Consider the following 20,848-nt stretch of genomic DNA (forward strand, 5'->3'; position numbering starts at 1 on the left):
AATCTGGCAGTGTTTGGCAAGCTCTCCTCCCTTGGAGCTGTTCTTGAATGTTTCTTTTGGACAATTGTGTTACAGTGAGGATTTTCTTTGACATAAGGCACATGTATGTACATCCATCAACAGGCATCTATTTCACATTAGCAGGGTCGAATGCGATGAGCTGCTGCACACTTTGCTCCAAGTCCACAAAATCAAGGAACTACTGAAATTAAGCCAAGGAAAATAACTTTCTGCTGCCGGACTTCCTGAGCGACCTTAACAGCAGTGCTGGTTCTCCTTTGCCTTGCTGTACTGTCAGCAAGCTTCTCCCTGTGCAAACACGTGTGGGTGTTTCATGTGATTGCTTGTATTGGGAAGTGATAGCTTGATAAGTGCTTATGAGCTAATGGGCAGTGAGGAGGCCCATGGAAGGCTTTGAGGTACGTGGCTTGCACTATGACAAATGCTGAATTCCTGTATGGTGTTGCTTGTTTGTTTTAATATGATCGCTGAAAGACCTGAGATACTTTTGACTGTGGTTTTTACAAGGAGCAGCATCACACTTGGAAATAGTGAGGATGCACATTATAATGTGCTAGATGGCAGATAAAGTGCAGTTAGCTGTGTCCTGTATGGTAACTCGGTGGTGCTTGAGCTGTTTGAACTCCCCAGGGGATATTGGACCATTTTCCTAATTATTCCTTCCTGGAACAGTCAGAATCTTGCTTTGAGTGTTTTGCACATTTGACAGGGAGCAGTTTCATTAAAGGGATATTGGTATAACTCCCCTTTTACATCTCAGTCTTTAAAAATGGCTCGCTTTACGGATTTTTATCTCAGTATATTTGAAAACAAAAGATTAATGTTTTTATCTTGCTTTTTTCCATAAAAATCAGTGCATGTGCATTTACTTTCTGGTAAAGCATAGGGTGCCTGAGAAGACTGCTTAATAAATCAAACGCACTTCAAAACTGAATTGGAGTGGAAATGGAGAATGTATTTGAAAAGTGTATGTTCTGGACAGGTTATTAAAGTGAGATTTGCAGTGGCTAAAGGCTTGCAGCGATGTGCCGCACAGTTCAGTGGGGAGGCAGCTGTAAACATTTCTGTGTGCGATGGGGAAGACCAGCCATGTCCTGTTTTCACGCTCTGTGCCTATGCTGCTGTTGCAGTCCAAAATTTTTGATGCTGTCCACATGTTGAACCTGCCAGTGGTCTACACAAAGACTCCTTGGAGCAACCATGATGTGCTTCCCAGCAACTCTTTCACTGTTCTGCAGGCACGGGTCTCTTGGACTGGTATGCTGGCTGTAGTGTGCAGTTGAGTGTCATCTTTTGGCAGCATCAGCTTTTACTGGCTCAGTTCCCTCTACAACTGCGGGTTTGTGTTATTTAACAGGGTGATGCCCTCGCCTCTTCAGTAAGGCGACTGGTAAGAGATCGCAGAGGAGGAGGATAGGAGCTGACTGCTCTCTTGTGATTATGGCATTTAGTGTGGAAGCTACACGCGCTGACAGTGGTGAGATTGTAGTGCGGAGTGAACCGTGAGCAGGTGGATGTGGTGCATTGGTTGGTAGGAGAAAATAGAAGGTCTTGCTAGATCTGTGTAGGGACTGGGAAAGTGGCAGATCCAGAAGGCACCATCCTGAAAGAGGATTTTGATGAGACATAATAGAGGAGCTAGAACTTTTTTGTGTTTTGGAACAAGCTAGATAATAAGAAAACTTTTTAAATCTTTCTGTAAGCTATGGATGGCTTTACAGAACTTTCCTTTGCAATGTTGGTTTTGAAAATAGTATTAAAAATACTGCCATACAACAATACCCAGCCTTCCTGACCCTCAAACCTTCACCGTGGCTGTACCAGGTGATACAGAGAGCTGGAGTACTCAAGGTAGTTTTAAGTCGGAGCATTCCTCAGGAGTCCCAAAAGTCCAGTGTGGGCCGGGTACCTGTCTGTTCTACTTTGTGAATGAGAACTTGATAATGGCAATGTCAGACAGACACATCTCAGATCACTTGCAAGCATTTCACCTTCCAAGCACAGCCATCTCGAGAGCCTACAGGCTGACTATTATCCTATTATATTATCTTTGGTTAAATGCAACTAGGTATTTTCAGACTTCATATTTTAAAATTTAGCTGTTTTAAAAATTCAGTATTGAATGTGAGGTTGACAGGCAGGCAGATTTTCTGAACTGATATATCATCCAAAGATAATTACTATAAAAGAGCCACTTGCTCTTTTATTGTAGTACACTCTGAAGCATGCTCTTGCACACCATTATTCACATTATGATATGTGATTGCTAGCACAAGTCTGGGAAGATGTGCTAAATCCTGGAGTGGGATTTAGCATGCATCAGCAAGTGTCCTAGTATGCGTCCAGCTCATTCCAATGGTTGGTGTTGTGGTACCGCATGCCGTATAGCTGCTGTGTGGCAGAATTTTGTTTACACAGGCGTAAGAAATTTATTCAAAGGTTCATCTAGCTTGGTGTTGCCTGGAACTCTGGTCAGGAAGGTGGTTTTTCCAGGATCACTTTGGGACCGTTGACTCTGACTTAATTTCTGCTGGAAAGGTTTTGGGAGTGAGGGAAGATGCTGTGTGCACACTCCCTTTGGACTAGGATGCAGCTAGCATTACGGTGTAACTAGGTCAAGTATTTGATGGATAACCCTGTGCTGTTATTTTAATCTTTGTAATGACAGATATTTTGTATTATATGGCATCTGTTATTTTATTTATTCTGTTGTTTTTTCCTTCGCTAGATGAGGGCTATTACCAAGGTGGAAAGTTTCAGTTTGAAATCGAAGTTCCTGATGCCTACAATATGGTGGTGAGTATTTGTCATTCATCTAGTAGTTATCACTTTAGATTTCCTTTCCAGGTAATAGGACTTCAGAGGCAATTTGGCATTGAAATGAAGAAAGGATCTTCTGTCTGTTACTAAAATATCATGAGTTTGTAGAAAAATTTTGGTTGTCTGGAGTTTTTGGAGGTCATCTGAACTCCTCAAAGTTGGGGTAGTGTTAAAAGTGGGATTTGGTTGTTCAAGGCCTGGGCCAGCTGGCATTTCAAAATTTCTTAGGGTGGAGATTCCACTGCCTCTCTGGGCCTCTGTTCTAATGTTTAATCACCTTTGTGAATTTTTTCCTATATCAGGTCAGAACTTCCCTCTTCACAGCTTGTCTGCTGCCTCTTGCTTTATCACTGTGCACCTCTAAGGGCCCGACTCCATCTCCTCTGTCCCCTCCCATTAGGCAACTGTGGACAGCAATAGGGTCCCCACCTTCAGCCTTTTCTTCTCCAGGCTGAACAAAACCAGATCCCTCAACTCTCCTTGTACTGTGTGTGCTCTGGGCTCATCACCATCTTGGTGGCTGGCTGCTGGGCTCCCTCCAGTTTGTCATTGTTATCTGCTGCTGGGGAGTTCAAAATGGGACACAATAGTTCCAGACACAGTGTCATGAATCCCAGGGAGTGCGAATAATCATTTCTCTGGTTATTCTCTTGCAGTGCAGTTTTTGCAACCAAACAGCCTTGAGACTTTTACTGCCTCAATGATATTATTCCTTAAAGGAAAAGTGAGTATTTGCAGATGAGTCAGACCTGAGGGTCTCCCTTCTGGCTGAGGTTCCACTCTCATCTTTTCTCTCCTGTTAGTTATTCTTGAGACCTGCACTTAATGATTATTCTCACAAAAAAAAAATATATCTAAAGAGTGAAATAGATGAACAGAAAGGAAAAATTTTTCTTTTTGTTTCTCTGGGGCCTTCAAACTGGTGCTTATAGTTGTGATATTGGACTTGGGCGCTTAATCCCTTTTGAGGGCATGCAGTGGAAGATGTGGAAAGCACAGACATGGTGACAAGTAGCCTACTTTTGCACACTCTGCCAGTTCTACTGCCTGTCTCCCAGACTGGTTAGTTAAGTATCTTTAAAAAAAAATAACAATTTCAATGGTTATTAAGCAAACAACGTTCTAGAGGAACTACAAATGATTGCAATATCTTATAGCAGATAAATAGAAAGCTCCAGACAACTTGGTCTTTTCAAGCATGAGAAATGCTGGTATTTCATTATTGTACTTTACTAAAATTGCAGAACTGTAAGGGAGGGGAGATGCAATTACAATAAAAATAACTTCAGACATTGTTTTCAGAGTTTAGCTGTCAGAAGAACAAGATTGACTCCAAAAATGGAAAACAGTTGGGGCACATGTCTGGTTCTCAGGAATTACACCTGCCATTCTGTGTTCTGATAGCTTCTTGTGTAAGGAAACTAGACTCATTTGAGCATTTGAGTTGCAGTATTTGCATTTAGGTATATGAATTGCAGGAAGAAGTAAACCTCACTTTTTTTTTTGAACGGATGTGATAATTTTGCTTGGTTTTGTAACTTTTTTCCCATCATTCTACTTTCTATTTTCTTTCTTGTGGTTTTGATAGCTCAGAGCTCTTTCAGAGAGGCTGAAGAATGTATAGGAGAGGATACTAGAGGAATGTTTCCAGGAAGACCTTTGGCGTATGTGTTCAGATGCAGCAAGCCTAAATTCAGTATTATATATATGTAGTGGTTGTAGTCACAGCATTGTTTACATACAAATGTGAAGGAGGTGCAGTGGTCTGGAATGTACTAGCTTGAATTCCCAGACTGAGCTTGGGGAATGGAGCATTAACACTGCTAGTAGAGTAGAAAGGTTATGTTTCTGAAATTGGAGGAGTTGGGTCTGCATCCCAGAAGATGCCTTCACAAGTTTCCTAATATTCCTTTACTTATACTGCATGTCCCATGTATTCACAGACTATATTTTATAAAAAGTTCATGCTTGTAGAGAACCATAGCACTTCTGAAAGATTTGAATTTTCCTCCTCCTTTTTTTGATAGCTGTGCTCTTCTTTCATGGTAATATTGGTCAAGGATTATCTCCTTAAGCTTGCTTTTTTTTACATGTTTAGGATCCTGACTGTCTTTATTGATCTGCTTCTATCTAAAACACCTACATGTACTAATAGTGTTTGCAGTTGTATGGTTTTGACTGTGTTTTTTTTAAGTTCCCCTTAACCTCACCAAAGAATTTTGTACAGGCTTACTAGCTTGTGTGTGGTTATGCACACATTATAAATACGAAGGTCGTCATTTAAAGTTGACTGCATCCTTGTTCTAAGTTGAATAAATTGTGCCATTGCATACCTGAGAAACATGGCCTTCAGTAAAAAGGGGGAAACTCTGTCACATTCTCTGCTGTCTAATTTTTTAGTCATCTTCAATAATGGCTGTGGTAATGCCGGGCCCAGGGGAACATACACAACATCTACTGATTTTAATTTCTTAAATTTGTGTTTGGAGTTTTCACCTAAAAAAACCACTGCTGGAGGAAAGCATTTGCTATGTGTTAACAGAAGGGATGAATGTTAATTTTGATCTGGTTTTTTTGATTCTTAATTTCTATAATTAAAAATTCTTCTGGTTTGTTATGGCTCCCTGCTCTCAGCACTGCCAGAAAATCTACAGCAAATGTTAGAGACTTTTAAATTCTGAGCATCTCTCATTCAATACAAAAGTAAAAAAGTTTGCCTTTGTGCAATTTAAAAAAAAAGCAATAGGTTGAATGTTGGATTATGGTCAGGTTATTAATGAAAATGTGTGTGTTCACAAATACTGAGATAATTATGCTGAGACCATGGTTTGTTTTCTGCCCAGCAGAGTAGGACTGAAACAAGTGTTGGCAGTATTTTTAATAGAGCTCTTCAGACCTGCCAGTGCTCTTTCAGCCCATAATTAAGGTTGGGATATCGCACATCTGTGTCAAGCTCCTTGCAGTAGTGCTGAACACATTTGTGTTGGGAGTAAAAATACCGGACAAGACTGGCAAGTTGTCATAGCTCTGCTTCAGAGCCTGCATCCTCTTTCTAGCTAATCTTTTTAGCCTGCAGAAAAAAAGGACATCTGTTTTTAAAGCTACAAAACGCATGATTGGTAGTATACTTTCTGTAACGGCATCCTTTAATTTCTGTGGCATACTGTTGTCAAAATCATGTGTGTTTGCTGCTACTCTGAGGATTTCTTCTTTTTTTTGCCCTTCATTCCTCATAAGCAAGCATTCAGCTTCTGCAGTGGGAAAAGTGGATGTGTTGAATGGTGATGTAGTACAAGAGTATGAGAATATATAACTGAAGAGGAAAAACTTCAAAGATTTTGTGTTGTGGACTGCAGCCATGGCATACTACTCTGCGCAGTGAAGCATTGAAGGCTGATTTGGAAAGTAGAGAATCTGAATACAGAGAAGTAATGTATCCTTGTGCTTTAGGTGTGACTGACTAGGATGTGCATCAATTTTTGATACCTGGGCTATAAACTTCCTTAGTGTGAAGACTCAAGAGGCTGAAATGTGGGAGGGATGCTTTGGAGCAAGCACTACTGTGAAGTGCTGCCTCTTGCTTGTGAACAGAGCACACAGCTGGTTAGAGTTTAATCACCCTTCTGTACCATTGAACTGCTGTACTGAGAATTAGAAATGTTTATTATGATTATCTGTAAGGCAATAAAATATTATAAGGGTTCTTCCACTGTATCTGTAATTAACTGAACCTATTTCAGCTACTGGAGATGGGGATAATTTTAGAAGCATCTGAGCTTGAGAACTGGAAAGGGTTCCTATTTTTAATTGGTTATTGGAGGCATGAGCATGGTTCAGATGGATTTGTGCTACAGTAATTTGCATCACCCCACTCTGCAGCCTTGTGGGCTGTGTTTCACTCTGTGCTTTACAGAAAGGCTGAGGAGAGGTAAGAGCTCACCATGGGCTTTTCCTAAAGCAGCGTGTTTCCCAAAGCGGGGAACTCTTCCAAGTACTACAGCTGGGCATTGTCATGTTGGCTAGTCCCAATGATTATGTGTTCATTGTTGCCGATTTAATACCCTAATTGAGCAAGTATGTGTTGATTGTGCTGAACCAAGCAATAATCGAATGAAATGGACCTGATGGTATCTGTGGTCCCTAAGTGATCTTTCTCCTGCACTGTTGCTCTGTGAAGGCAGACAACACCCCAGAAGTCATGTGCCTGAGTAGTCTTTTTGTGTTTGTTTGGTTAGTACACTAATGAGCACTTCCTGCTGTTGGCTTAATGTTTTAATATGTACTATCTCTAGTGTTCTCAGTTAAATTTCTTTCTGCCTGATTAAAGCAGACCTGGGATCTCTATCTTTTTTTCTTTCAGTGAAACTGCTATGGAGAACTCTTAGCATTAAAAGTTATTGTTCACTTGTAAACTCCCATATTGGAAATGGGGCCAGAATGGGGAATTCTGTTCATGCCTCTGAGCGAACAGTCAGGTGATGCTTCCTGCAGCACTAGTGGAGGAAATGGAGGTAGTCATGCTCCCAAGGACCAAGCATATAAACATGATCCTGAATGGAAAGGCCTCTGCTTGCCAGGGATGGTCGGAATAAAAAACATCCTGAAAGGAGGACTTCATCCCATGTATGCCTCAGAAATGTTTTCCAAAATGAATTTGTGCTGCTTGGATCTGTTCCTTCTGTAAGCATATGATTCAGGCTGGCTGCTTTTGGAGCCTTGGGAAAACCTGGCATTGCATCTGCAGAATCTTCTGCTATGATCCAAACTCTTTCACAGCTAAGATTTCCTTGATTTTTTTATAGCACTGTTTTAGGGGCATGCCATAGATGGAGCTAGTAGGCTTGAGCTTTTGATGTTTTCTGGACTTGATGTACTGTCCATGTTCTGAGTACAAAAAGAAGAAAAAAATAGTTCATCCTGAGTGACCTCTTCCCTCTAAAGTTGGAGCTAATCTGTGCAGAAGGATACTACAGTGAGAAAAGTAAGGGTATTGATATTTAACTTTTAGGGCATTAAAAGTCTTTGGAAGGTCAACACTCAATTTTATCTGTTCTGAATTGCTTTTAAAAGTTTCAAATTTTCTTTCTCAATTCTTCTGTAAAGATAACTGCTGAAGTGCTAAAAGACATGTTGGTCTCTACTAGTATATGAGGGCTTCCTCCTTTCCCAGGCAAAGAGCGTGGGATGTACCTGCTCCACAGCTCAGAACACTTCATATTTCATGATATTTGGGAAGACCAATGGCTGATCCCTGCTTGCGTATCCATATGTACATGAAACTGCCCATAATACGTTGCATCCTTTCCAAATGTACTGTTCTTTATATCCATAGCAGATGTACAGAGTGAAGGGAAGATTTCTTTAATACGGTAACTTATTTACCAGACAACCTGTGGACTTTTTCCTTTGGTGATGGGATATTGTGTCAGAACAGAAGGCAGTTGGTACTGGTAAGGATGTTGCAGAGGGATCATGAGAAGGAAACTGGAGCAGAGTTAGTTAATTTTTGTAGTGTTTCCTTTTAGAAATACTAAAATTTGTTGGTAAACCTGTCACTTGGCATTTAAAAAATATTATTCCTGTTAGGAAACAGGCTGCATATTCACGAGCTTTTGTGTAAAGCAAAGAGGAGTTTGTTAGTGTTTGTGCTTACAAAACCTGCTGGGAATGTTGCTGTCCGTACAGGCATCAAAGGAAGCTGTGAAACAGCAAGCAAAACATTTAATGGTGTACACAGCAAATACCTTTAGTGCCAAGTGCTGCTGCCTGACCTCTGTCTCTGCAGCAGCTTTTCCCCAAGCACTGCTTTTTTTGGTTGACTGGTAGCCCAGAAAGAGGTTAGTGGGAGATGACTGGGGGATGAATTGCTTGAAAAAACAAACTCTCCTTTTCTGCCTTGAGGTGCAGCTGGTGAAATAATGGGTGCTACAGACAAGGGACCTGGTGCTTTAAGGAATTGAACCTGATGAGTAGTACAGATCTAGTTTAACACCCATGTAAAACTAAACTGTCTGCCACCACAAGCCAGGCCTCGTTTGCAGCTCCCATGGTTCTGGCATATCACGTTGTCAGAGTAGACAGTCTTAGGGCCTCTCTGGTTTACCAAAGTTTTTATGACATCAGGTGCCTTAGGCAGTAGTCGAAAGCTGGGAATTTAGCAGCAGAGCTGCTATTAGTCCTTTTTCTGGCCAATATGTTAGTTGTGGAAACAGCAAACAACAGAAAGGGATTTGGTTCCTGAAGGATCAGATGCCCAAATGAGGGGCTTCCATCTACCTCTTTAGTGACCCTGCTTTATACAGGTCTTGGGTTGGAACTGATGAAATGGGAGTTGGGTTCATGCCTCCATATGGGAGTGTTGAGGTGGTGCAAGGAAGTGTGCACGCCTTGGGCAGTTCTTGTCGAGGCCTACTCCTCTTCCATGTGTCAAGCTGGGTAATCCATTCCACTGAAAGCACAGGGCAGTGTGGCTTTGTTTTCTTTGACTCATTTCTCTGGACTGTGTGCTTAGCTATGTTTGGTGTCCAGTTTTGGCTGATCTCAAGAAGTTCAAGAACTGGTGGGGGAGAGTGGTAAGAAATACCTTAGGGCTAGCTTTAGCTCGATCTCTGGAATCTGTATTCCTGTTACTGCCTCTTCTGGGGAATTATGTTTTGTAGAAACTATAAGAAGCTGGAGTCGCAGTTGTAGGGCAGTTTTACAAGAATGCTTTGGGACTGTCTAGGAAAACATTTCAAATAAGCAGAAATTTGGAACCAATATTAGGAACCCCATCCCTTCTCTAGGGAAATGGTTGTGAAGTGAAAAACTACAGTTACAGGACACATAACCATACCTGTAGTAGTACATCTGTCATGTTAGAATGCCAAATTGAGCAAGAGCTGAAACTATTAAGTTCATTTATTGATTAGCACTTATATTCAGTCTCTCATTTGGTCAGAATAATGGAGGGGAGAGATTTCTTTTAAAATGCAGCTAATAATGAGACAAACTTGATCCGAAGCTTGTTCAGCACGACTTCTACTAAACTGAAGTCAGTGTATGTGTAGTTCTCAAATGCTTGCAATGCTGTCTTGTACCATCCGTATGTATTCACCAGTATGAAGTGGACTGAGAATGGATGTGAAAGACTCTTTCCATTATCAAAACTAATGAGATCTTAAGAGAAGTGGCTGCTTAGAAATGGAGAAGAAAATCAATCTGTTCACTGTTGTGGCCCCCAACAGAGGTTTGATCTACCTGAGCAGCTTTCAGTATCTGAGGTGAAGGATGAGTTTGAGCAATGAAATAAATGGATTTTGTAAGCCTTGTTGTGGAAAGTGTCACATGCATCACCTGGAGATGGTTGGAGGTATTCAAGTGAAACATCGAGGAAATCTTGTGTGGATTTGTTGGTCTAAGGAAGACTCAAAAATGACTTGGAACAAGCTCAAAGGAGAAGTTGTGTCTGAAGATAAATTTTATGATAGTGCTGCACTTGTCCTGTCTGTCTAACAGAGGAAGGAAGGGAAAGAGAAAATCTTTGTCTTACTGTCAGGAGTAGGTTTTTCTAATTTTTAGTGGTGAAAAACACTTTGAAAGGATAAAGCAATTCTTTTGTTTCCATGATACAAAAAATGAGATGCCAGTTAATTCACTTAGGCTGTGAGGATTTGGGGATTTTTTTTAAAGATTTAGTTTGTATAAAGCTTACTTTTTTCTATTGATCAATGCATTCCCTGTTTGAAGGTGCATATGATAGAGATTTACTCTTTTTTATCTTGATCAACCAGCATGGAATAAATACTGCTGCTTTCCCTTTCTTGAGAACTAGACATAATCTTTCAAAACAACATGAGGGTGTAGCTACTGAAAAGCTGTGCTGTTAGAAAGCTTCTTAGGAGAACATTTGTTTTGAAGGTAGAAAGTGCGAGACTGTTTTCTGCATGCCATTTAATTTTCAGGAATGCTGTGATCCAGCACTAGGGCAGTCAGTGTCCTTCTGTGAAATGAGTGAAGAAAAGTCAATGTCTATATTATAAATTGCAGATTTACTGTGGTGATAGTTGTTCTTTTAGTGCAGACAGGTATGTAACTGGTAGCTCAGTACCATGCATATTTTCTTACCTCTTCTCCAAGGAGTCTCAGTTAAAAAAAAATAGATTTTACTAAAAAGATAATTGGGAAGTTGAGAACAAAGCAATGAGACAAAACACATCATGCTGCTATGCAAATACAGCTATTTAAGGTATTTTCTCTCTTGACTGAAGACTTCATGGGAAGCAGTGGAGGAAAATAGCTCCACATCTATGGTATGTGATATAATTGAAGTTATGAAAGGTACTGGTCTGTGCTGATGTGTTCCAGTACACTTACTATAAGAAATCATCTACTTGATTGAAAGCTGCAAATTGTAATTTGGAGAGCATGGCTGGAATGACGTGCTGTTGCTAAGCTACTGGAATTTTTATGACCCACTCTTTATTTACTTCACAAAACTAGAGCTAATGAGGCTGTATTTTTAAGAACCTGTATTTCAAAACCCACTATGGAATTCAGAAATCTGGTGATCTTGCCTGAAAATAAGTTTGGTGGCTTTTTATGGTAGTGTCTTAAGTTCGGATGTGATGCTTCTTGTGATACTTCCTATTCAGTTGTGAACAGGAAGGTCCTGTGTTTAAAAGAAGCTGTTCTTTTGATGTAGTTATTACCATTGCATCCTCTACTGTTTTTTAACAAACTCCCTGACTTGGATAAGCCTTGGGGGAAAACACTTAGCAGTTTTCCGGTTTGAATTGTTGTCTTACTGGTTAAGTGTTAAGAAACTGAATAACATGGAATATTTTCTCTCCCCTGAAGTAGACAGGATAAGAGAGTAAATTTTCTTAGCTTTAAATAAAGTTTTGTTTTTCTAAGAAAAAGCCTAATACCAGCACTAATACGTAGGTTTTATTTTTGGTGTCTTTAACGTACAAACCTAGGCTGTGAATATAAAATGTATTTGCCTCTTTCAGTTCTGTGACTTGTACCAGTGATACAGTTTTATTTTAAAGGATAACATCATAATTTGTTTTCTCTCCTGGCAGCCTCCAAAGGTAAAATGCTTGACAAGAATCTGGCATCCAAACATTACAGAGACGGGAGAAATCTGCCTAAGGTACCAACAGCATTCTGTTTTCTTTAAACCTTGGAGGTTTGTCTGTGTGATGAAACATTGTATGTAATTTTCATGCCAGTATTTTTTTAACAGATTCTTCAAATCAGTGGCATGTGACCCTTAGGAACTTAGACATCTACTGAAAGTATTGTTCTTGCCATGTGTTAGAGACCATGTAGAGCCTGGCTTTTTAGGTTCAGACTTAATGTTTTGTTCTACTTAAGGTAAAAAATGTAAACTCCAATCTAAACTAAACTTAATTGTGGGGTTTTCTTGTCCTTCCATAGTTGAATAGTCCTCAGGCCCTGAGAGCCTGAGACTGCTTAAGGCTTTACTTGTTCTAATGCCTGAATGTGTTAAGTGCTTGAAATGCATCTGTATTTCAAAAAGGAAGGAAAAAGTGTTCCTTAAACTTTGACAGTGATGATTCTATATTTGCCGTTTGTTTGTTCTAACATTTAATATCCACTATAATGTCCACACATGTGCCAGTTACAACAAAACAGAGTTGCAGGAATATCAGTCAAAATATGAAGGCTGAAAGCTTTAATTTACCACAGTGAAGGGCTTTTGTTGGGTGGTTTTGCTTGATGGCAAATGCTTCCTCTTCAAAATCAGTTTCTGAAATGTTGCAATTTCAGTGTTTCATGATGAGTACCTGATAATGAAATTGGCCAGAAACCAAACATAAGCAGAAATGAGAAGCATGACTGTCCTTTTTCAAGTTAATGGGACATAAAAGAAAAAACTAGATGAAGCAGAAAAGGAAAATAAGTGAGATTGAAAGCTGTTGTGAAAATCCAAAACTATTGCCACCATGTGTAGCAAATTAGTACTTAAAGCTAATTTTTTGCTAGATTTAAAAATAATTTTAATGTTGTGTTCAAGGTCCTGGTGAAAACAAAGTTTTCCCAGGGTTATCTGTCACACTCCACAGGCAGGTCAGGCTCAGCTGGTAACTAAAGAGCTGATACCAGTGCTTTTAGTCACTAGTGGTCTGCTCCATGCTTCTGAGAAGCTCATATCATCAAAGGTTGATAGAAACCAACCTGGGGAGACTGTAGTGTGTTCCTGATGCTTGATGGTGCCAGACTGCAGCAGGGGTACAGGAGCAAGGGTTAGTGTCCATAGACTTCACTTTGGGTTTGGAGGATTTAAAAGCAGTGGGAAAAACGTACTGAATCTTCTGAGACTACCTAAAAATCTGGTTCAGTGCCTCCTAGGAGTGTGTTCCATTTTACACAGCTGAATTTGTCACTTGGCAGTAGGGAGACAGATTTAAGGATTGTATTTTTACAGTTGAAATTCCCTCAGACTTCTTGTGGTTTAGTCAACTGGAGAAAGCTTAGACACTTTGAGTCAAATAGTATGAAGCAAAGGAGTGAGCGAGCTGTTCAGAACCAGGGAACAAGAAGTGCTAGACACCAAACAATAGCTAAAAGTTTAAGCTCTGATTACAGTGCTACATCTTCTGAGGGTAAATAAAGCCTTCTCACATTCTTGAGGATATTTCACTGTTTCTTGTCTTTAAATGGTTTTAATTATGAAAGAGGAACGTAGTATTGGAACATCATAATTCTACTTAATGAAGTAATTTTTAGTATCTGCACTGAAACATCACCTTTGTTTGATTGTCAGATGCTTTAACATATCAAACCTTTGAACTGTCTTATCATTTAGATGGAAAAACTAAAATAACTTGGATTGCTTTATGCCTGTTATAATGGGTAATGCACTCTACATAGAGCACCCTGCAATCAACTTATACAATCTATACATTAAAATAGCTTCAGTTTTTAAAAGCAGAAGAAAATTCCTTATCAGTGGTTTTTCCCAACTGTCTGTACTTAAACGTAACTCACACTGTGGTATGTGTTCATTTGATAATCATCACTGAAATAAAACATAACAAATGATTAAACTTGTGGTCAAGTGGGCACAAGTTTTGGGCAGGAAAAGTGTTGTTTCTCTGTGCTTTATGGATTGCAGCTACTCTGGACCTTATTAATAATGGACCATATTAATTAGATCTGGATCATACTTGTGGATAGAAAACATCAAGATACCTAGAGAGAATTTGTTTACTACATATGTTTTTAGAATAGTTTAATCACTCAAATTTCACTGCTTTTCTGCTACGTGGTGAGATGGCCAGTGTTGTTGGATGTGTCCTTTTTCTTCAATAGGTGTTGCTAAGCTTTGGTCACTTCACGATGCAATATTAAAGGCTGCTGAATGGAGAAGTGTTTGAAGACTGATTAATTGTATCATCTAGTATAGCTCAGTGTTGCAATTTCTCCAGTTATAAAAGCTGATTAAGTTGACTGCTTGTTTCTACTCCCCAGTGCTCTTTCCAGTCTCCTCATCTGTGCCAATGTGGAAACAAAAAAAAAAACACCACCTTTTAGAAGGATTTTCTACACCGATTGCTCCACTTATCCAGTCTATAGTGTGGCCTCCAGAACGGTTGCACTGGCAGTGCTGGGTTGAACAGGGAGGTGGGCAGCAGGAAGTGAGCAAGAGAATAACCCTTATAATGTGTCCTTGCCAACAGAAGATTTCTAAAGTGGGTTTACAACTTTTTAATTCAAACGTACCTTGAATTATATTTTCCGTTGGCAAAAGGCAGGCAAAAGTTTTGTTGGAACTGACATTTTCATAGAATCATAGAATGGTCTGGGTTGGAAGGGACCTCAAAGATCATCTGGTTCCAACCCCCCTGCTGCGGGCAGGGACACCCTCCACTAGACCACGTTGCCCAAAGCCTCATCCAACCTGGTCTTAAACACTTCCAGGGATGGGGCATCCACAACCTCTCTGGGCAACCTGTGCCAGTGCCTCACCACTCTAACAGGAAAGAATTTCTTTCTAACATCTAATCTAAATCGACCCTCCTTCAGCTTAAACCCATTCCCCCTTGTCCTGTCACCACACTCCCTGATAAACAGTCCCTCTCCAGCTTTCCTGTAGGCCCTTCAGAAACCGGTAAGCCACAATTAGATCTCCCCGGAGCCGCCTTTTCTCCAGGCTGAACAATCCCAACTCTCTCAGCCTGTCCTCATAGGAGAGGTGCTCCAGCCCTCTGATCAGCTTTGTGGCCCTCCTCTGGACTCGCTCCAACAGCTCCATGTCTCTCCTGTACTGGGGCCCCCAGAGCTGGACGCAGTACTCCAGGTGGGGTCTCACCAGAGCAGAGTAGAGGGGCAGGATCCCCTCCCTCGACCTGCTGGTCACGCCTTTTGATGCAGCCCAGGACACGGTTGGCTTTCTGGGCTGCAGGCGCACACTGCTGGCTCATGTTGAGCTTCTCATCAATCAATACCCCCCGAGTCATTCTCCTTGGGGCTGCTTTCAATCCATTCCTCGCCCAGCCTACAGTCATGCTTGGGATTGCGCCGACCCACGTGCAGGACCTTGCCCTTGGCCTTGTTGAACTTCATGTGGTTTGCATGGGCCCACTTCTCCAGCCTGTCAAGGTCCTTCTGGATGGCATCCGTTCCCTCTAGCGTGTTGATCACACCACACAGCTTGGTGTTGGCATTTTATGTTGATAAATGTGTTCATCTGAGATCTTTACAAAAAGCAGATTTCTTTATCCTGGACTGATCTCCCCATTACAATAATTCTTAGTCACTTAAGCTGTAAATCATGTCAGCTGGACTTTCAGAAAGTTTTAAGCTTGCTAGAGCCATGCAGTTCCCAGTTGAGGAGAGGTTTTTGCAAGGTCTCTTTAGGATGCTGTGTATTTCAAAAGAAATAATTCCTCAAAGCTTTTCTCCATGCAGAAACTACTCACAGAATGAGAAGTTATTTGTGGAAACAAAAGCTGAGCAGCTGGCTGGTCACATCAGTGGCTGTTTTGGTTACTACAGCTTCAAAAATAGTGATTTTTGTAGTCTTCCCATAGGAACTTGGATATAAGGATTTGAAATCATGTTCTGGGAGGTCTCCCTAGATAGAAACACCAGATGTTAAGGTGTGTTTATTGGTTCCAGTCCTGCTGTGACTGAGGATATGCTTGCTGTTTCTTAAATCCTGCTACAGCTGAAGACAAAGCAAATGGAAGTAGTGTTTTACTGTCCTTCCTGGTGAAGTTCCCTGCCTGACACACTCCTGCTTGTGCCATAGCACTCACCAGCTTTAGTAATCTGAAATGCTGCAGAAATTGTACAGTTGGTTTACCTCTCTTTACTCTTCAAAATTCATTCTCAAACATCCCAAAGGGAAGCTTCTGAATGTTTGTTCAATCTAATACTAGAGGAGCTTTCTGCTCGTTTGTTTTTGACAATTTTAGAATAGTCACTCAAGTAAATGGGTTTTATGGGTTTTTCTGCCCATCAGGTGTCCTGAAACCCTGGTAGAACAGATGGCCTCTGTGGTGTATCTGGCAGGTGGTCAAAGGCAGCCTCTTCAAGCATTGAGTGGGCGAGGAAAAACTGAGTGTGCCGTTTGAGAACTTAGTAGCCCATCTCCTCTATGGCAGTGGGACCCATGGATGACAGGTCTTTGAACAGAAGCTAGATGCAGATGCTTGTTCATCCACTAAACTAGTTCATGATGTTTAGTGTATTTCTGCTCATTTAGGTGTTCATTCTGTTGGTTGTGTGAATGGTTATCTGCTCTCAGAGCATCATGTAGACCTCTGAACAGTCTGGCAGCTATATCTAGGTCATCCCCGTTGAGAATGAGATGTGGTTTCTCTAGACACCCTGTGCTGGAAATTGATTAGGGGCCTAATGATCATTCCCAATCTGTAGGAAGAAAGAGGATGCTGCTCTAAAAATGAATTATATCAGCAAATGAGAAATACGAGGCAAAGTTACATTTATCTATCTTCATTGCTTTTCTGCCAGAGCTCTGAGAGGTATGAGTGTCTCCTCTCAAGTCCTGGCTGCTCATGTCCCCAGCTGGAGATGTGCCGAGAGAGCTCTGAGGCTTTGGGAAGCTGGAAGGATGTTAATGAGGCTTAGCTGATAGAGCTCAAAGTGCCTGAGCATATCAGTGGATGCTTTTATGCTTTTTTTGTGTGCGTTAACTTATTCCTCACTCTTAAGTTCACAGTGGGGTATATGAAGAGGCAAAGGGGAGTACTGTAGCATGATTTCATAAGGAGCAGACAGAAAGCAAGCTAAAAAGTCTGTTAATTGCTCAAAACCTGAAAATCCTGGCTCTTTCCTGTTCAGCAGCATTTTTGCTTTTACTTTTGTAATATGAACAAAAATCGCAGCCGCAAGATGCTATTTTTAATGTTCTTGAAATTAGGTTTGAGCTGCACTAGTGGTAATGGCATATTTTATCTTTTTAAAGGCACAGAAATGAGATTAGCAGCACCATTAAGATTGAATAGTCTTGTCCATTATGATCATTCTATTCCTAACCTCTCTGTTGAACAGGGAGTAACGCTAGTCATAGTATATTTCCTTGGATTAAAAACTTGGCACATTCAATAAATAACTATATGGATAGCCTATGTAGTCCAGTCACTTACTGTAACTTAAAATTTACTTAATACATGTCATCCTGAAAGTTGGTAAAACCTAACAGTTCAAGACTATTTCACTTTAACCCTATCATTTCACTCGTAGCAGCTGCTGGCGGTGATGAATTTTTGTGCTTTGCTACTTCGCTCTGAGTTTTCAGTTTTAGATTGCTTCTTAAGAGGAAGATGTGGTTGTGAAATGATGCTTCAAGGAGTTTTCCAGACTCTTTCTTTCTCATTCAGATTATTACTTTTGCTTTCATGAATCTGAGCAAGACTTCAGCTCATCTCAGTTATGCTCTGGTCCCCTATATTTTTACTTCTTGTAACAGCTGATGTTTTGACCTGAAAGGTCTAGGACTGCCTAACCAACTGAATACACCTTAATGTTTTCAGCTTGTTAATAAGTCAGCAGTTTCACTGGACTTAATATGTAGCATAATATGCAGGTCACATAAAATTCCTATACAGTATGTGTTTATGTAGGAAAGTCTGTATCTTAATTATTTATATTAATATTCACATATGTTAATATTAAAATTCAGGAGTGTGTATTATAGTTTATAAGGAACTTTTTCCTCCTATAAGCAGTCTCTCTTGCCCAGAGTAGTGTTCATAGTGATTTCCAGTTGGGTTTGTATAGTTCTTGAGCTTGTCTGTAAAGCCTTAAAATACTCTGTGTGCAATATAGCTCACCTGCTGGAAGAGGACTGTAAGATCCTGCTGCTAGGCTTTCCTGTGCTGCGTCCCTGGAGGTGAACCTTCCTGAGCAGACAGACCAAACCTATTTCACTTCCCTATCCCTGCCTCTAAGAAGCTGAAGTCCTTTCACAGAAGAGAGGATGATAATCCTTTCTTCCTAATTAGATATCCCACCAAAAATACCTTTTTTTTGGATTGAATTGTGCCGATTTGGTGAGAGATGGGTCATTCTGCAAGCCTGCCTCTTTAGCAAAGATGAACGTGTTCTAAAGTGGAGCGCATGTGTCTGTGTGCTCAGGGGGAAATAAAGGTTCAATGTTGAGACTGTCATGAGGATTTCTGTCACACTTATTTTGCTTGATGAAAATAATTCCATTTTTTTGACAAAGGTTGAGCTCAGTTTGGGAGATCAGTAATGACACTAGAATGTGATTCTAGGAAGACATACCAATTCTTGTGCTTTAAAATCCCTTGCACTAGATATAGTGCAAGAGGTAATTCTTACGTTGCAATTACTTCCTGAGCTCTTAATATTTTCTGAGAAGATTTCTGTCAAAGGTGGTTTAACCAGAAGTTGCACTGTGTAATATGTGTGTCTTTTTTCCAGTTTATTGAGAGAACATTCAATTGATGGCACTGGCTGGGCTCCAACTAGAACATTAAAGGTACTATTTCCTTTTAGATACATACATTGAACTAGATATATCTTTTAAAATACTTTCATGGACTTGGAAACAGAGACAGATAATGTGGTTTGCTCTAGAAACAACTGAGGCTTTTTCTTCAGTTAGTGGTGGCAATACTGAAACAAGTACAGTGCTAACTGATTACAGAAATGTTTGCTAGTTTTAGCATAGCTGCACAAATACTGCTTTGATAAAAGGCTTTTTAGAATGGTGTGACTACAGGTGACCCTGAGAAACCATGCTCAGTAAGATTGGTCTGCTTTTTTTTACCCAGGCAACAAATACAAGAGCAGGACTAACAGTAATCCATAGCCCTTGTAATTTCCATTGTATTGACGTTCCTGATAAATCAATAGTCAGTTCCCTGTTGTCTCCCTCCAAGTTCCTCTGAGTAGAGGAACTTAGAAAAGTGAAAGGCAAGATGCACTTGGGACAGACACTATGTGGAATAGAATCGGGGTGTAGATACTGCACTGTCTTGAATTCTGTTTCATCCCCAGTGTTCCAAGGGTGGAGCAGCACATCTTCATGTAGGTATTGCATGAAGCAGGGCACTCTTGGCTGTTGCAGTCACTCCAGTAGGGAACTAACTGCCTCCTCCCTTTAAGCTTGCCTCAAATGTCATTTTATCTGAGTCACTAAACTGTAAGTGAATGTAAGTGAAATCTGCCCCCTGTAAAACTTCTGGTGGTTGTGCCACTGCGATAGCAGAATGACTTCAGAGGTTGGTTCTGCCACAGCTGGGCAGTGTTAACGAATTCGGAGTCATGGTTCTTACATGAAATAGTCTTAGGGAGATTGTCACAAAGGACATGCACTTCAGCGCAGTGACTGTTCTTGTCTTGTTACGGGAAGTGGTTGGATGTCTATTTACTGTTATGTGAACTTGCTGCCAGAAGTCTTGCAGAGCACTGTGCAATAATCTCCTTTTTGCTTTTACCAGGAACCCTGCCAGAAGTGATCCTCAAAGAACATTAGCTACATTAGGTAGATAAAGGGTACACATGTCAGGTGTTTGTTTCTTTTCAAAAGGCAAATTGAAAATGAGTTTCATCTAATACTTGATTTCCTTTTTGGTACTATGAGATCTGTAACTTCATCTGTAAAATCTCTGCATGAGCACCTGACTTGCTGGAAAGTGAAGTGGAATCATTGTGTGTGGTGTTTTGTGGGTTTTCTTAAAAACCCTTTCCCTATTTTTTTTTCATCAGCTAGTATGATTTTGTTTTGCCCTTGTGTTTCTGTTTTCATATTAAGTTAAATCAAGACACTGACTGGGTAATTAAGTTAACTGCTGCTGTTCCTGTCCCTGTATTTGATTCCCAGAGAAAGCTTTTGGACTACAAGTTTTAAGTTTCAGCCATTAGAAAATTAGTGCACCAGTATTGCAACTGGAGAAGAATGTAGATATATTTTTATCTGCTCCCCTAGCTTTGCTCATGGTATTTTTCTTAGAGATTAAAATACTGCTGCATGTTAAGACTGTGGGAATAACCGTTGACATCTTGTACTTAATTTCCTATCCTCAGTGATGATGGCAGATGTGTATTAATCTTTTTTCCATTTCATTCTTGTATCAGTTTGCTAATTGCATGCAATTAGTTTCATAGATTAAACATCCTGGAATCTCAACTACTCAGAGACTCAAATTATTGAATATTATGAAGCATTTTGGGGTGGTTTTACCTTCAGTAAGTTAAAGAGAAAATAAACCTCCACAACCCCAAACAAAAAAAACTAGAAACTTTGTCTACGGGTGTTGAAACAAAAATTCAGCAAGAGCAAAGGAGATAGTAAGTAGTTTAACTTCAAAAAGAAAAAAATAAAATAGAATCCAGCATCCCTCTTTGATTTTGTTCTTTTCTCCCATGGACATTGAAGCACTGCTATTGCAAGCTCACATTTTATAGCTTGAAAAAACCCCCACCCCAAATTGTGAAGTTTTCATTCCTTTTTGTCTTTAGTCTCCATTTTAAATAAATGTGCAGATTCAGTAAGTGTTCT

At 40.3% G+C, this 20,848-nt stretch overlaps 1 protein-coding gene across 2 annotated transcripts in view; it reads left to right on the plus strand.

The window, feature by feature from the left end:
• The window catches only part of UBE2F (ubiquitin conjugating enzyme E2 F (putative)), an 84,968-nt gene that overhangs the window by 19,493 nt on the left and 44,627 nt on the right, over window positions 1-20,848 (plus strand). For both annotated transcript variants that reach the window (XM_054829564.1, XM_054829566.1), the window contains exons 5-7: window positions 2,750-2,817; window positions 11,907-11,977; window positions 18,766-18,823. In XM_054829564.1, the coding sequence (XP_054685539.1) occupies window positions 2,750-2,817; window positions 11,907-11,977; window positions 18,766-18,823 (197 nt within the window). The remainder of the gene's footprint in view (window positions 1-2,749; window positions 2,818-11,906; window positions 11,978-18,765; window positions 18,824-20,848) is intronic.

The sequence above is a fragment of the Grus americana genome, chromosome 6 (genome assembly GCF_028858705.1).
Source record: "Grus americana isolate bGruAme1 chromosome 6, bGruAme1.mat, whole genome shotgun sequence".
Lineage (NCBI taxonomy): Eukaryota > Metazoa > Chordata > Aves > Gruiformes > Gruidae > Grus > Grus americana.